Source organism: Leptonotus elevatus, chromosome 12 (genome assembly GCF_054856555.1).
Source record: "Leptonotus elevatus isolate MCC_2025b chromosome 12, RoL_Lele_1.0, whole genome shotgun sequence".
Lineage (NCBI taxonomy): Eukaryota > Metazoa > Chordata > Actinopteri > Syngnathiformes > Syngnathidae > Leptonotus > Leptonotus elevatus.
The window spans coordinates 4,017,616-4,035,866 of NC_141250.1; the positions used below are offsets into that span (position 1 = coordinate 4,017,616).

At 39.1% G+C, this 18,251-nt stretch overlaps 1 protein-coding gene across 1 annotated transcript in view; it reads left to right on the plus strand.

The window, feature by feature from the left end:
- The window catches only part of LOC147164281 (contactin-associated protein-like 5), a 145,482-nt gene that overhangs the window by 46,669 nt on the left and 80,562 nt on the right, over positions 1 to 18,251 (plus strand). Inside the window, exons 4-5 of the mRNA XM_086091070.1 lie at positions 7,174 to 7,321; positions 13,227 to 13,430. Coding sequence (XP_085947196.1) covers positions 7,174 to 7,321; positions 13,227 to 13,430 — 352 coding nt within the window. The remainder of the gene's footprint in view (positions 1 to 7,173; positions 7,322 to 13,226; positions 13,431 to 18,251) is intronic.

Consider the following 18,251-nt stretch of genomic DNA (forward strand, 5'->3'; position numbering starts at 1 on the left):
GCACGCACGCACATACACATACTCACCCACATACAAAAAAAAAGAGCAATGATGATGACATTACCGAATGAACAATACTGAGCTCTTTAAAAAAAAGAAAGAAAAAAAAACTTGACTTGAGACATGGACAAATTTGATAGTTGCTCATTTTATATGTTTGGTTTAAAGAAAAAGTGCTCTATTTTCGTGACATGGACAAGTCTGGCGTGAGGCATGGTCTAAATCTGTGCAGGGGCGGGCTAGACTTTTTTGGGGTGTTTTCACAGACACAATTGCACATTGCCGGATAAGATGGCTTAGCCAAGCCAGCAGGATATAAAAATTACAAGTATAATGGCAAATTATGGAATGCAAAATTTGTTCATTAAAGATAACGGAAAGCTGGATTACAACATCGAACATTGGATTTTAAAGATCTATTCGTATATATCTGTATATTTTATTAGCCCGTTCTTAAATACAGCAGTAAACGTTAGCATGATATAACTAAGCTCATGGTTGCTGACAGTTAGGTATTAAAAAGGAGTACATGAAATAAATATGGTTTCAAATTAAGTACATTAAAGTTAAAAACTTAGTGGAATATATTTGTTTTTTAAATTAAGTCATTTTTATAGAGAACGTATTGATGTGGTTTTTTTTTTAAATGAAAGAGTGAATATGATAACTAAGTTGACTAATAAAAACTAATATTTTAAGAAACTTATATTGTGTGAAAATCCTGGGTAAAATAGATGCATTTTGCCCAGATCCATGTTCAAACTTGGCAATTTAGTTCTAAGGCGCATAGCTATTTGAAACCTAGCCTAGCCTCCCTGCATGCAGCCTGTTTGTTGCAGCAAAGTGTAAAAAAAAAACAAAAAAACACAAAGAAATAGCCTGAAGGGGGCCAAAGATTTTTCCACAAGGTTGGGGTGCATAAACAGACGTAACCCCGCAGTGACTTCATTATTTCTATTTGTGCGTGTGTCATTGTGGGACAGCTTCCATCCTCATTAACAGCTCCCTCTTGCTCTCCGGGGATGAGCTCTCATGTGTCCCGTTTTCCAGTTTATATTTATTTGGACAAAATCTTCCGGGAGCGAACCCCGTCTGCTGGCTGTGATTGACGCCAGGCTGTGTTCCAACACGTCACTGGCCACTTAAAAGAGCCTGAGGGAGCCTGGGAGCTGGGATTTCACGACCTTGCCGAGAGTCAAATCACTGCGCGCACGCATTTCCCTGGAGGATTTCTATACAGTAGCTAACACTAAACTACCATTAGAGGCAAAACTTCAAATAAGGCTTTGGAAATATACTGTGAGGTTCCAAATGCACTGCTGGAGGGGAATAAGCCACGGTGGAGCATCTAAGATCAAACACAATCCATTTCATTTTTTGGGATTATTTCCCATTTGAATTCATAAAGAATAGAAATAATCCATTTCAAGGTCAAACTGTTGTCTTAATTAACCGTAGAAGCAATATACACAAGTATCACATAAGTGTAAAAGGTCAACCATTTTAATAGTAACATGTAAAAGCAACAGAAACAATAAATAAGCCTGTCGTAAATTGAATGACGAATGACATATAAGTACTATGACGTGACCTAAATTTTTGTAATACAAAAGAAAGGAGTACAAAACCAAATTTAGGGCGAAAAAAAATAACATAACAACATTAGTCAGAACGTAAGTCATAATTGGGCTATCGTCAGCACTACGGGGGCGTTGTCGTGCGGTTTCGCATGTTCTTTGTGTTCTTAATAGCAAACCACAGAAAAGACACCCACACACAAGACCACTCTCAGGAACAGATGGCGGCAATGACAAATACAACACATTCAAGTCAATTGTTAACATTGGGTAAATGAGGGTTGAATGTGTTCATGTTTGCTCAGAAAAGATGAGGAAGGAATTTGGAAATAGCTACAACGTCTTCTGGGAAGGTTTTCTAATCTACACGCATACTGTATGTGCCTTTTGAATTCATGCATTACCAAACTTTTTCTCCCCATTGAACTCTTCTTCAACTGCCTTTTATCATTCTCATTGTTCCACACCTGCACCAGAGATACAATAAACAGTTCAATATGGACCCAACACACTCTGGCTCCCCTCGGAAAAAAAAAAAGGTTATGAGGTTGTTTATTGCCTTGCTGTCGTCCGACATATGACTTTGGACCCCGAGGACGGCTGCTAACTGCTGCAACAATGATTTTTCCACTCTAGCGTGTTCTTTTTCTTCAGCAGTTTTCAGTATGGCTTGGGTCATAGATTGTTTGGCCAGCGGTGAGAATTCATCCTGATTTTCAAGGGGGCTGGGACACACATTGTTTCTACAGCAGCTTCTTTTCTACAAGTTAGACTCCAGATTGTTTAGTTGCAAAATTGTGGCTAGTTCTTAGGTTGAGGTAGTTTTGTAGTTTAGACCACACCAAACGAGACCAAGACATTATCGAGACTTGAGAGTATCGAGACTGAGACAAGACCAAGACTTTGGAGGTTGAGATCGAATGTTGTAACATTGTATGTTATTCTGTTATCTTGCCTTTGACAATGTCACGCATGCTAACTTGGCTATAATACTAAGTCACCGATTAGATCTGAACGTTAGCAAAAACAAACAAACAAAAACGCTCAAGAGAAGAAAATTGTTTATTTTTGCTCTGTGACTTAGAATGGGGTGTTTTGATTTAACTTTATCAGTATAAGTAATTTAACGGTTACTTTTCTTGTCTTTATGCTTCCTCTCAATGTGCAGATAAAAGTCGAATGTTGTGCCAGTGGTTTCTGTAAGTAAGTATTACCTAAGATTTTACTTCTTATGATTTTGGAAACCAAACTGAATTACTGATGAATTTGCCGACATTTTTCCAAATTGTCGGGGCCACTACATCTCTGGTCATCTTCCTTCGCTCTCTGTGTACAGTGGGCATGGCACTCAAAGCCACACTGGGAAAGCACCTGCATTCTGCCTTTCTCACTGGTCACAGTAGTAGTCCAAGTCCGCCCTGTCTGAGAGACCAAGACAAGACCAAGTAAAAATGCCTTCGATTCCTGGACAAGACCCTTAAAAAGTGGTCTAGAGACCGGTCTATCACTACAATACTAGTGTGGGGTTGGGCCTCAGCAGGTTTAATCCTTTTTTTTCTTGTGGTTAGGCTCCAGATGTTGGTTGTTTGCTTTAGTTAAACAAACCCTGCTTGGTTCTGTCTTGAGGTCAGGCTCCATAGGGTTTCCTCTGTGACCAGGCTCTACCTTTTTCTTTTAGAACTTCATTTTCAGAAGCCTGGTTCTGTGGCAAAACCTTGGCTTGCTTCCACTGTGACTAGGTCTTAGCAGGTTTCTTCAGAAATATGAATTGTGATTCTCCTGAGTTTAATCCCCAGAGGGTTTTTCCAGTGAAGGCCCATGGCTGGTCTTCTGGTGCTCAGGCTGCAAATAGTTTACTCAATTCCAAGGCACTCACTTGCTTCTATATAATGAATGTCCTTGTTGGGGTCTGTAGCCGAAGGAACATTGATTGAACACTGGCTGTCTCAAGAGGTTTGAGGCATAGATTTTCCTGAACCATCTATGGCCAGCTGTATTTTCCTGAAGTTACCATGTTAATCCTTGAGGTGTTTCTTGAGCAGGCCAAAACTGACCTAAAATGTGGAAGTCTTTAGTTTTTCTCTTTTATCCAGTCATGGAGTTTGGTTTTGCCATTATAAAGTTTTAAACAGGAAAGCTTTCACACATAAGTGATGAGTCTCTGGGTTATTATTATTATTATTATTATTAGTATCCTAGTTTATTGATGTTCGCATCAGACAATGATAGAGATGCAATGCAACATCACTTTCCTTCTACGTGACCCAAAATTTCCATCAGGTCAGGGTGGAATTTTGTCTCCTTTATTTTATAATGTATATATGAATTATTTGTCTTTGATTTTAAATGTAGGTGGTAATGGATATAGAATTGGTAATGTACTAATTATCCACATAATGTACGCAGATAATCTAGTCATTTGCATTGTGCTGGCCGACAGCAGCTTCTGAGAAAATGCATTCAGTATGGGTGTTGATTTTGAAGTAAAATACTCTGATATAAAGAGTAAGATAATGATTGTCAGAAGTAGACAGAAAACCAACACTTCCTGACTTCCATTTGACTGGCAATGCACTCAGTGTGTGCAGTGACAAGGATTTCTATATGCAGCGTCTAAAATTGTACACTCAATCCACTGATTCCATGTGTTTAGTATGTCTTCTGTATCCATTAAGATCTCACTCTAGATCATATATTGCACGTTTTTATATACTGCCCACCTGCGGTGCCATTATAAGCAAGAAAGCATTGGAAAATTCCCAGTGGCTTAAAATGACAGCATGAGGCTGCTGACGCTGCTGCTAAAAGCCTGATCATCATCATCATCATCATCATCATCATCATCATCATCATCATCATCATCGTCATCGTCATCATTATTAGTAGTAGTAGTATTATTATTATCATTATTATCATTATTATTATTATTATCATTATTTATATTTTTTTTTATTTTATTATTATTGTTATTATTACTATGCCATACTACCTTGCCAAAAAGCTGTACAATGCATATTGTGTATTTTGCTATCATTTTAGAGCTTTACTATATTGAACTGCACCAGGCTTTACTGCTGGGGTTGATATGCTCTCACCTGCTTCCAAGCAGACATATTATAAATTGGCTTATTCTCTGTCATAAATGTAATGGTGGCAGGGCTGGGAGAAAAAAGATAAGCGCTATGAAAGTGTTTATGTTTTGACAGAGGATGAAATGAGCAGCCAAGCTTTCAGAGCCGTTTGCCAAATTAAACTACAGTATAGTGGTGCAAATCAACACATTAGGTCTCCATTTAAAAAAAAAAGACTCATTCCTCTTTGGCAAAAGTGCCAGTCTCGCCCTTAACAGCTGCATGCGGGCCCTCGATTATCTTGCGAGGAGCAGCCGCCGTATTTAATGATGCCGCGGCTCTGCAGCGTCCCGCAGGCGGTGTGCGTCTACCAGACAGCAAACCTCACCAACATTTCTGTCCATGTCTTGACTGTGAACTTGTTACAAATGACACAAGTAAAGATCTATCCTTTGCGGCTCTTTGCTTTGCAGTGTGATTCCTTTTTGATTGAATATGTCACCTGGCTAGAATCAGTTAGAAGCATCATTAGTCTTTGGAGAGACTCCATTGTCTCTCTGCCTAAGCCGCTCTCTGTTTGCCAGTCTACAGTATATCCCTTTGGCTTTGTTGGGAGCAGAAAAGGAAAAAGACAAATGATGCTTCACAAATGCGTGTTTTGTTACTGGATGTGAGAGTGCTTCTTTTTTTTTTCTTCCCGTGGACACATATGAAAGGATATTTCCCAACCACATGATGATTCTTATCTTTCAATTGTAAATAGAATAGTGGTGTGTAGTTCAAAGGCAAGAGCCAAGAGGAAAGACCTCTTCCTGCGGTTTGCCTTGGTGTCTGCTGATATTCTGCCTCTAGTTTACGTATTCATCCTCTGCTACCTCATCTCAGGCTGCAGCACATGATGTGCATCAAGTGACACATTTTTGATTTTGTGCATTAATTAAAGGTGTCTATTATGTAACATTATCTATAGTGTAAATGCTACAGGTGTATACATCATAAATAAATGGAATATAATCCTATAACGTCAAATGTATCATATTAAATACAAAATATTTTGAGCCCTCAGTTTAATGAGTATAATGTTTTTGTCCCATTAAAACCCTTACGTATATGATCTGACACATGCATTTCACGGATAATCCATTAGAGGGCAGTATCACACAGCTGATGGCTTTTCCAGCGACCGTGCAATATCAACCCAATTGAGAAAGAAGAGACACTTATACTCTATAATAGTAGAAAATGTTTTTCCTGATTTTTGGACATACTAATATGTTTTGATATTATATTTTTTGACAGTTATGATTGTACGACTTTAAAGCATTGTGTATGTATCAAATATGACACAAATCAAAAGTCATATGTGGAAGTTGATTTTCCAAAAACAATTTTTTTGTTTTGTTCAAAAGGACCAATAAATGCTCTATTCACAAAGAATCAGCATTTTCTCTCATATATTTCATGGTTCAGGCTTGATATGGTTAAATATGCTGTAAATAGAACATTCAATATTCAAATACAATACAATAGATTACTGACTATGATAGAAATATTTCATATTAGAGTTGTGTAGAACATTAAATATAATTTAAATATGGTACATTGGAGCTTTATGCGATGATTAAATATGATATAAATGTGCACCATTAGAACTGGGCCTCCTTACTACTGGTCCTCGAGAGCCGGAGTCCTGCAGGTTTGAGATGTTTCCGTCCTCCAACACAGCTGATTCTAAAGATCAGGATTGTTATCGGGCTTCTGCAGAACTTGCTGAAGAGCTGATGATATGAATCAGCTGTGTTACAGGACGGATACATCTAAAACCTGCAGGACACCGGCTATTGAGGAACAAGAGTGAGGAAGCCTGGTATATAACATTAAATGTATAGACATGGTACATTAGATGTTTATAGAATAATTAATATTATGTAGGTTAACTATGGTACATTAGAAATGTGTACATCACTGATCATGATATAATTAACAATCAAAGAGCGGACTATATATGTCCCGATTAGGAATGCACACCGACACCCACCCCACCGAAAAATCAGTACTACCTTGAACTGGCGGGAAAAAGGTTGGGGACCAGAGGAAAAACATCCATTAACCTCAGTGGTTTGTCAAGGTGACAAAAGCTGTACTCAGTATTGGTTCCATAGTACAACATGGCTCATTTTCAAGAGACCGGACCAATCACTATCCAAACCAGCTAGTAAGTTCCAGGGGGCTTAAAACAATAGGGTATATTGGTGTTGTGATCATTTGATGAACACGTCACAGCTATTCATAAACATGGGAACTATTTTAAATTGTGAAACACATACATACATACAGTGGTGGCAAATCCAGGTCCAGAAAGTAAAAACTCTGCCCCAGTTTGGCTTTAGCCATTGATGCTGGCTTCCTAGCTAGCTAGCTAGCTCCCTAGCAGGTAAACGAGCACCATGGGAGCTAGGGAAAACAGTTGCCAGCCTTAATACTGATGAGTTGTCATAAGCCTACATGTCTTGTTTCTGTCACAGACATTGGTGGGAAATATCAATTCAGAGGGTGTTATCCAGAACAAGCTCTCCCACTCTGTAAGAGCCCGTTTCCTTCGATTTGTCCCTCTCGACTGGAATCCAAGTGGCTGGATGGGCCTCAGAGTGGAAGTCTACGGCTGCTCCTATAGTAAGTACCATATACTGTTCATCTGCATACCTTGCCCTCTTCTATATTTAGGGCCCAAAACATAGACAGATACTTTTGGAATGTTAATCCTCCAAGTTTTACATAATAGTCGATGAACTGATTGTTAAGAATTATTGTAGGGAAAATACCTGATTTGAATTACAAGATATTCCATGTATTTTTTTTTTTACACTACCGTGAAACTCATTTATATCACTTCAGAGCAAAAAAATTGAATCCTGTCACTTGAATCATGCAGTGAAAATTCAGCCTCAGAGACAGAGAGACTGCCTGCATGGAAGTCAAGTGAGGAAAGTTATTGACTTGAAACTAAGATGTTTTATTTTATGCCTGAGTAAACTCTCCAGTGTCAGTGTCATGGGGGGCATTCACAAACACCCACCCACCCCAGTGATGAACTGTGCCACCTCTGACCCTGACCCCTGCAGTGTAACCTTACTTTTTTTGTTTTTTATCAATGTGTTCCTCTATTTATTTAATTCACTAATATAGAGCTGGAGATAAAAACAATAGATATTATAATGTAATTAAACTGTCCATTCCAAGGGCTTTATGTTCATGCTCAGTGCAAGTCTGGCGTGAAGTGTGGTCGAAATGTGCACACGGCGGGTGACATCAAGTGTTGGTATTTTCACAGACGCATGCAACTTGGCGCAATTAGAAATATACGGTTTACGTCCTTGCAGGTGTAAACACAGTCAACTTGATTTGCAGCCAATCAAAGTGGCTACTCCCTTTCCCTTTAAAATCGCCATACCGTCCCGGCAGGGCACAGACGGCCACGAAAAATCAAGATGTGCCCGTTTTTATGCTGGAGCGATCATGCGCTGGCTATGAAAATAGTAGAGCCATAAGAAAACTCTTTTAGATCGCAGGCACGCAATCACCTTTAAAATAAAAGGCCTAGTTGTTTCAGCTGGCGTTTAAGAGAAACGCAATCCGAAAATGCACAAACGACAGAAAGGATACCTTAGCATTATAGAACTATGCACACACTCGCTGCCTACAACTCTTGTAAAGCAAAGCCATGTATTTAATTTACCTTATAATGTGTGTGCGTGTCCACTGAGATTGTCAATATCTGTTTACCGCAGTCATTTTCTAGCCATGCAAGTGCATGTTTTGGTACAAGAGATGGATTGGTGTATTAGTTGTTGACAGAAAACTAATATTTTCAGCATTTATTGAGTGGCAAAATGTGCCTATGCCCCTCGGTGAGATGTTGTCTGATGAAATCCAGCAACAGTGAAATCCACTGCGAAACCTACAATCTTCATATGCTAATGTTTGACTTTTAATTCTGGATTTTAAAACTCTCATCTTATCTTCGCCCGAGGTCACAAGATAGCAAGAAAATGGGAGCTAAAATCATGGATGGAGTTATTTCGCTCTGCATTGCGTCAAGGGGCACACGCTATTGACATACCTGACACGCTTTTAAAGAGAAGGTGTCTGGTGTGTGACAGGAGATTGATAATCTCCCTTAAAGGGAGGGCAATGTGCATGTTAACGTGATGCCGCTGTGCTAGGCAGCTGATTTTTCCCCACCATGAATATGTGCATCCTTAGTTCAAACTTCAAATTAGTTTTCTTTTATTTAAAAAGAAAAAAAAAACACTCTAAAAAGCTCCAAATATAATATCGGTTCAAAAATAGATATGTATGCATGTTGTATAACAATATGCACTCACTTCTACCCTAGTAGGTATGCTGTCAAATGAGATATGGCACACAAGCTGGATCAAAAATGATGACTAATGAAGATAAAAATTCTCAGATTGATTTATTATGATAGTGTATAAGGACCACATAGTGAGAAAAAAGTGACAAAACGAGATATAAAGTTGTCATGATGAGATTTAAACATGATTTCAACGTGACTGGTTGCCTTTAAAGCTGCCGAAGACATCGTACTTCAGGATTCTCATGACTGACTCATCACGACATGACTCACCATGCTGTCATCTCATCCTCGCGATGTCAACTTTAAATCTTATCATGATGACTTTAAAACTCGTAACCGTGACTTTAAATCTTTCCATGATGACTTTAAATCTTGTCCTGACGACTCTAGATCTCACCCTGAAGGTTTTGAATCTTATCACGACAACTTTAAATCTCATCATGGTGACTTGAAATCTCATCACGATGAATTTAAAAGTTGTCACGATGACTTTAAACATTGTCATGATGACTTTAAATCTCACCATGATGGCTCTAAATCTCGTCACTATGTCTTTAAATCTTATCATGACAACTTTAAATCCCATCATGGTGACTAAATCTCGTCACAATAAATTTAAAAGTTGTCACAATGACTTTAAACATTATCATGATGACTATAAATCTCACCATGATGACTATAAATCTCATCACTATGTCTTTAAATCTTGTCCTGACAACTTTAAATCTCATCCTGATTACTTCAAATCTCACAACGATGACTATAAATCGTGCCATGACAACTTTAAATATTGTCGGGATGACTTTAAATCTCGTCTTGCTCTCTTTTTTTTTTCTTGCTAGGTGACGCCATCATAGGTTTTTAATTTAACAACAGATTTATCATTGTGGTTGCAGTTTGTAGTGTCATTTTTAGATCTGGTTCTAATATTTTGGTTCCTTTATTTAGGTACAATGAACAGCTCTCACTAGGATGCAGCATAGCTGTAAACCCCAAATAAAGATGTTAAATTAGTATCTCAAACAGCGCATTAGAATCCCAGTGAAGGCATTTTGGGCTGTTATAAATGCAGGTGTACTTAATGAAGTATCCCATGAGTTCACATGATAACAGTTTTCCGCAGTTGTTAAAAAAAAACACTTCCAAGGGATTCACTTGAAAATGAGGCAATTAAAAGCAGTGAGCGTGGTGGACAATGTCACAATGAGCAGTTTTATGGCGTCCGGCTGCCTCACACACACTTCAGCGTCAGTGTTAGACAAACATAAACGCTGTCTGGCCATTGCCGCTGCCGTCGTATTCTTCAGATGATCAGCTTCAGCCTTCAAAGGAAAATGAAACCGGCCGCTTTAGCAGAGCTCATCTGCAGTCACATTGTCAAGTACGGCTCGCGGTGCAATGTTGGAGCATGGCGTCTCTCACAAGAAAGATTATGTCGAGGTGACGGCCAAAATGCTGCCTCGCCACCAATCGATTGTACACTCTATGAACGATGAGGCGCACAAATGATGAGGGAGGATGAGGTGTTCTTCTCAGCCATTACGGCATTAGGGAATTTTAGGGGCATTTGCAAATTGAAATGTCATTTTCATTGTGAGCGTAACACTTTGCTTTTCTCGCAGAGATCACAGTAATTATTATTATTGAACGCACCGCAGTCGGATCAAATGCAGAGGCGGTTCTCAAACAACGACCAACAGCACAACAGGGGTTGGCATCAGAGAGTTGTGATAGGCGATAACATGTAACACATTATTCCCTATACAGGGGACAAAAAAAGACCCCTTAATTGCCTGTATACAAATAGTTGGATCTCTGGAGTGCCTGAAAACCCATCAAGTGCGATATTAAACAATCAAGTAAATCTGTTGTTATTGACCTAGTTCTGAAAAGGTTACAATGAATGAGCGGTAATTACTTCCACAAGGAAAAATACAATCCATGTTATCTTGTCCGAGCTTGTGTGTTCCTTACTTGGAGTCACTTTTTTTTTTTTTCATCTGCAGCTCTAAGTACAGCCACCTCTAGCACCGCCCCTATAGTCATAGTAACCAAATCTGTACTCGCCATTGGTCCAGCAGTCTGTGAAATGGTGTGTGTAGAACGCAGTATAATAAATAATCCCCTGGGATATTTTAATGAAATCATGTCACAAACATGTTATAAAGACATCAATTTACATCATGTACAAATGTAGAATCGTTGATAATTATTTTATTTTAAATTTTTTGTCAAATTGTCATCTTCTTCATTATAGCTTGTAAATTTATTTACTCAAACACTTTGATGGTGGCCACAAAATATTTTAGAAATACTTTCAAATACAGTCAACCCCTGTCTACTTACGGTTCAGCATCCTCGGATTTAACATACTCATTTTTTTAGATATTTAAAAATATTTATTTTGTTTTTTGGGGGATGATCTCACCCTCCCCTATTTTTCATTAAATGTATTTTGAAAATTGCTAAAAATAATAATAATAATGAATGATAATAATAATGATAATAATAATAATAACAATTAGGGGTGTCAGGTGATTACAATTTGTAATCATAATTAATCGCATGACTTCAATAAGTAACTTACGATTAATCGCAAATTTTATATCTGTTCTAAATGTGCAATAAAATGTATAAGAAAATATTAATTTCCTAAGTTTTCATACTCTTGTTAACATAAACGTTGAAATATATATAATTGATATTTTAGTCATTGATACATTAATTTCATAATAGTTCATACAATTTAGTTAAAATTAAAAAAAAATATGTACTGTACTGTAAAATTGAGTGTTATATTGATTTGTGTTGGTCATTTCTCTGCCACTAGATGGCACAATTGAATTTGTAAAATGTGACGTGAAACGTATGTATGTATTGCAAATGTAATAATTGGTCCACCGTCCAAGTGCCCTAAAATGGCGTGCCTGTGCAGTCATGTCGGCCTTTTGCCCCGGCGATCAATCCAGGATGTAGAGCAGTCATCTGGGACAGACTCCAGTTTCCCTGCAACACTAAACAAGATAAACAGTAGAAACTTGATGTCTGTATCAAGAAATTGATGTTTTGCTAGCACCCAAACTATACAAGCGCAGCACTTGTGCAGTCACGCGGTCCTGCTTTTCACCTGATTCATCGTAATTGTTGTAATTAGGACTCCCCGGGTAGCAGGATTGACTTTATTCTAGCCTGTTTCAGTTTGTGAAGAAACAGCTTGTTAAAAAATATGTTTGTAGCTTTTTTTGTGTGTGTTTTTATTTTCCCTCCTCTGCGGAGCGAGCCGACTGTGGCGGGCCACAGGCGCAGTCGCTTGCATAGCATTACTTTGTATTTATGGAGCACACCGTAGCGCTCCAGGCTACACAAAGTGCTTCACAGATCACAAAACAAACAGGAGTGGTATAAAACAAACAAGAGGCCTGCAGAGTTAAAGCGCACGGTTGAGGAACAAGTTGCCCCCGCTGAAGAGTGTTTTTCGCTATGTGTGTCATGTTAGTTTCCGAGCCATTGTGCACCTTCAGGAGATAAGCAGCAGGTCCTGCAACCTCATGCCCCACGCCTCAGGGGAGACATGAACATTAACACAGATAATGACCGATTCTTTTGCCCCACAGCCACTGCATATTGGAACAATTTTTCACATGCTGCACTGTAGTAGACCATGTGGGCATTCTGACACCAAAATAGCCTTTTTTCTGCGAGACACTAGAAAAGTTTTGTTTTGCCACAAATAACAAAAAACAATACTTTTAGGAGTTAACGCCATAAAAAGGGGACACATTAGTGGAATGTTAAAGATGGCTAATGAGCTTTAAAAATAATTAGCAAATTTCAAAATGAGCAAAGGTGCAAAATCCAGGTCCAGAAAGTAAAAATTCTGACACAGTTTGGCTTTATCCTCAAGTGCTAGTTAGCTAGCTACCTAGCAAGCTCCCATGGTGCTTGTTTACCTGCTTGGCAGCTAGCTAGCTAGTACCCATGGTTCTCGTTTACCTGCTAGGGAGCTAGCGAGCTAGCTCGCTAGCACTAGGGGCTAAAGCCAAACTGTGGCAGGATTTTTATTTTCTGGACCTGGATTTGCCACCTCTGAAAATTAGATTATAAAGATCATTTTGACTGCAGGCGCACTCTACTTCTCTTTGTCATGTTTTTCCAAGCTGTCACACTGATCAAGCATTGCTGTGTTTCCCCCCGTTCCAGAGTCCTACGTGGCAGACTTTGATGGCAGAAGCTCCTTGCTGTATCGATTCAACCAAAAGTCCATGTCCACCGTGAAAGATGTCATCTCGCTGCTGTTTAAGACTCAGCAGGCTAGTGGGGTTTTGCTGCACGGCGAGGGCCAGAGAGGCGACTACATCACTCTGGAACTCCACCGGGGGAAACTGGACCTCTACCTCAACTTAGGTGATGCATATTTTGTGCTATTAACACTTTAAACTAAGAGGCTATATAGCCACATGCTGTATAGAGACACATTCTGTCACTTACGCGTTGTGGCATTTTTCGTGTTTTGTTTTATAAAACACTATAAGAAAATTTGGACAGACAAAGCATAACAAATGTATCACAATCAATTTACAAAAACAAGGACCGCATCCAGAATCATGAAGAATTTTGAGGCGGTTTCAGCTTCTCAGAGAAGTCACATTAATGAAGCATTTCAATTTCACAAATGTTTCTGTTAAGGAGTGTTGATCAATAACTGTAATTTGACATCTGTATCAGGAATAATCATGCGCTTCACTATTTTCCCCCTTTTTTTGTGAAACGGTATTTTAAAATTAATGTGTTTACAATAATAATTCCATTTCAGCTGAATATGTTATATATAATAGTGTTATGTTAACCCTTACAGACCAATTACAGTAAAATCCAGTGAGTAACTTTTAAGTTAGGGTAGAAAATATTGAAACATTTTCACAATGTTTAGACCTTTACCAATACATACAGGTAAGTATAGGGTTTGAAAAAAATTAATATAATCACAGATTTATAGCACATTTCATAAGAAAACGGATCTCAACATGCCTCACATACTGTAGTTAAAAATACATTTAACAGCAGTTGTTGACGGGATTAAAATAAAATTAATAAAATAACTTATTAAAACTATGTTCAGTGCAAGAACAAGATTTTCAAAAGCATGTTTTAAAACTTCTTAAAAGTTAACTAAAAGAGCATAGTTTTTGTTACGGTGTGGTCACGGGGCGGCGTGGTGTCTGTCAGCGTGTGAAGTGGAGGACCCAAAATGCAGGGAGGCAGGAGAACCACAGCAGGAGTGCGGGCGTGCTTTATTTTACAGAAAACACTAACCAGGGTACTGGTTAATGCTAACTAAACATCAAACTGAAAAGATACAAAATCAAAATGACAGACAGCACTCCGATGGTGACCATGACAAGCGGCAATGACCCCACGCCAACTGATCACCACCCGGGAACTAAATACACCCACACTAATTGGGTAACTAGCCACACCTGGGGCCAGGCACAAGTGGCTGAGGGCCCGGATTGGTCAACCCGCGGAAGGGCTGGAACCCACTCAGGACCAATCGGGTCCCTCAACCAAAACCAGATCCTCCCAGACATGACAGTTTTAACCTGTAGTTTCAAAACTTTACACTTTATTGGTATGTTTTGATTTTTTATACATTCATTCAAGTCACTCTGATAATAAAGGATACCAGCACATTGGGGCACTGTATTTAAACACAAATAAAAAGAAGAAGACTTTATAAGGGTGTTTTCATTTTTTTATTATACACGGGTGTGTGTTGTTCATGCAATTTTACAGTAATAACCGAGCATTTGGTTCTTGCCAATGCTGTTGACTAGGCGACAACTTTACATTGTGTGCTGGTTCAATTTGTTAAGGAGTGTATGTATTTTTCTCTCTTTTTATTTTTATTTATTTATTTATTATTATTATTATTATATATATATATATATATAACTATAACTATAACTCTCCATTTGATATAATCTTGAAGTTTTACCAATGGGGACAGCATTATCTCATCTGGAAGGATTTGCGCTTTGGAACCGTGCAGTTTAGGTGGAGTCCCGCTGCGGCCAAAAATATTGGAACTAGATGTTGGAGAAATGGGGGTGTGCTTCCTAACTACTTTGAGGTGCCCTTGAGCAAGGCACCGAACCCACCCCCTAGCTCAAGAGATGCAGCACTGTTTGTGCACCCCTTCACTCTGATATCTCCCCTTGCATGCCTGCAGGTGTCTGATTTGGTGTGCACCACAAAATATACAGCAGAGTATAAATTGAATTTCCCGTTTAGGGATTTTAATCAGTCTAATAAATTGTAATATATAGATATATTTTCAAATGAATCGATAAATACTGCAGTTGGCCGGAAAGCAGTTTCGCCCCAAGTCAACTGGGATCAGTTCCAACTCACACAAGCAGTGTCAAAATTGGATGGATGAATAATCAAGAATGGTTTTACAGTCCATTAAAAAGCCAATTTGTCAGGTTAACATTTTTTTAGGACAGAGAGAAAAAACACAACATGACATTAATAGAAAGAAATACTGTAAAATATACTGTATATGTACTGTATATATGATGCTTTCCTTCACCTAAAAAAAAGACATTATTGATATATCAACTGTATGTAGTGTGTCCTCTTCTTATACTACTACACCTTTATTTGTTGTCAGGAAGCAGAATAATTAAATTTTATTTTATCATACTATCTATTTTTCTCGTGAAATATTAATGTTGAGTTGTTTATCACTAAGCTATTAACTCTTTGACTGCCAGACGTTTTCAGAAAAGGGATGCCGCCAGTGCCAGCCGATTTAAGCATTTTGACTGATTTTCAAGGTCCACAGAAAATGTTCTGTTTGGACTATGGAAACACACGTACTACCAAATGAAAGATTGGACTTTCATCTTTCATCAGAAAAAAAGAGTTTGTTTCTACCTTATTCCGTTCTTTAGTAATCAACAATAGAAAATGGTTAGTTTGACCCAATTTCGCCTGTGTTGGACCAAAATACGGAGAAATCAAGCTTTTAGTGAAACGATATTATTTCATGCATTCTAGTGAATTTGACACTTCTTTTTGTCCATGAATGATGCCACAAACACCTAAATAGTGCTTTACTTCTATAAAACACTACCACCAAGAATGAAAAAGTGTTTTTTGATAGCAAAATACGTTTATTTACATTCAACAGTGTAACAATTTGACAACAATTTGGCAAACTATTTACAAATGTGTGCAACTGTGGTGCTATTTACAAATATGTGGATGTTTCAACGACAGTTTTTCTTTTTGTAACACTCTCCTGCGTGCAAAGAGACGTAACAGCATTTGCACAACAGATTGCCTCTTCGCGTGTGCCACTTTCTTGCAGGCCGTTTTTTTCCGGGGAATAGCAAGTATATACTGCAGTGTGTCATCAAGTCTAATATCAGGATCATGCTACGGTTACGTTACGGTGGTGTTACGTCTCGCTTCCTCGCGTCCTTCAGTTGCTATACCGAGTGGTAGATGTTCTGATCCATTTTATCCACTCCATTCATGGTGGCATCGTAGTCCAGAAACAGTGTCTTCTCCGTGATCAGACTGTACCCGCTCCTCCGATGAATATGCATTGGACTCGGGGTACTCTTCATTGTCCGATCGAATGTCCGCTTGTGCAGCTCCGCGTTTTCCGGCCTTAGCAGCGCTAGCCGCGCTAAGCCGGTGAGGCTTACTACGTGTTCATAACAGTCATAGCATAAAAGCTTCCAACTTTGGCGTAGAGCTCGGAGTCCTCCTCATCATCATCATCAATCTGCATTGGTCGATGCCAACTCTCCATCGCCCGATCGAATGTCCGATTGTGTAGAAGTACCCGGCCGGCTATTGTGCGCGTTTTCCGGCCTTAGCAGCGCTAGCCGCGCTAGCCGCGCTAGCCGCGCTAGCCGCGCTTACCGGTGAGGCTTACTACGTGTTCATAACAGTCACGCCAAAGCTTCCAACTTTGGCGTAGAGCTCGTTGTCATCATCATCGTTGACATCAATGCGCTTTTTAGTATTGATTGATGCTTTCCGTCTTTGAAAAAAATGCTCAAGCTGAGCTGCTTGTAACCGGTTGCTTGGTCAAGCCATTGTGGCTTGGATCAGCCATTGTCTCCTCAACACTCTAGCTCCGCCTCACGTCTTCTACTGACGCCCACGGTGGGCGGCCCATCCAACCTTGTGCAATGAGAGTCATCGCTGCCCTCTAGGGGCCAAAACGAGTCTTTGACTAATCATATCTGCCTGATACTTTCAGCACAGCTGCCCAAGGCTTTCCTGCACCCGTTTTTGAAAAAAAAAAAAAAAAACATAGGGGACGTCTTTTAACGTCCTCGGCGCCCTTCCCTAGGTTTATGCTAAACGTTTTATAACGTTTATGGCAGTCAAAGAGTTAAAAATCTGAAGACAGAAAGGTGTGATTTTATTTGACTAATGGCCATTCTCATTTACAACAGCCTAAAACAGCCTGACTGAGAATAATGTATATGCAACAAATATGTCAATGTTGGCATGCAAAAGTCCCGCAGATTTTTCAAAGTGAATCTGCAAGTTGTTGTTTTTTGTGTGGCAATAATGTGGCATGGCATGTGTGTAAAATACAGTATTTAAATAATTGTAGATAACTATAGAGCCTGCGATGGACTGCACATGGGACAAAGTCAAACTTAGCATAAACGTAAAAAAAAAAAAGGTTACGTCGCTTAATATGTCAGAAAACTGAAATCACCTAAATGTTTGTGGACATTTTTACTTGTGACTACACCAAACCCTAAAAATATCATCATGATTTCTCCAGTATTTTGTATTTGTATTTTTCATAGTGAGGCAAGTGAGGAGGGACATATTACATTAGGGTTGGCAACTAAAGATCTATTTGAAGCCATTGAATAAAAGAAACTATGGGAGCCACAAACCCTATGGACATCTAAAATGAAGATTTTCATTTCTGCTGTAGACAACCATTGAACTGGATAGCCTGGGACAGTGCTATGCCGAGGCTAGGTGGTGCCCGTCCGGCATTTTATCTGATATTCTAAAATATATTTCAAAATTACTTTATCGGCTCCTATTTATCGGTCAAGCCCCCCTTTAGCTGCAGGAGGGAACATATTGGACGTGGCTGTTACGTTGAGGTGGGATGAGGTGGTGGTTGTGGACTCAAGTGCAGGGAGGCAGGGTGAGGAGGCAGAGATCAAGTCC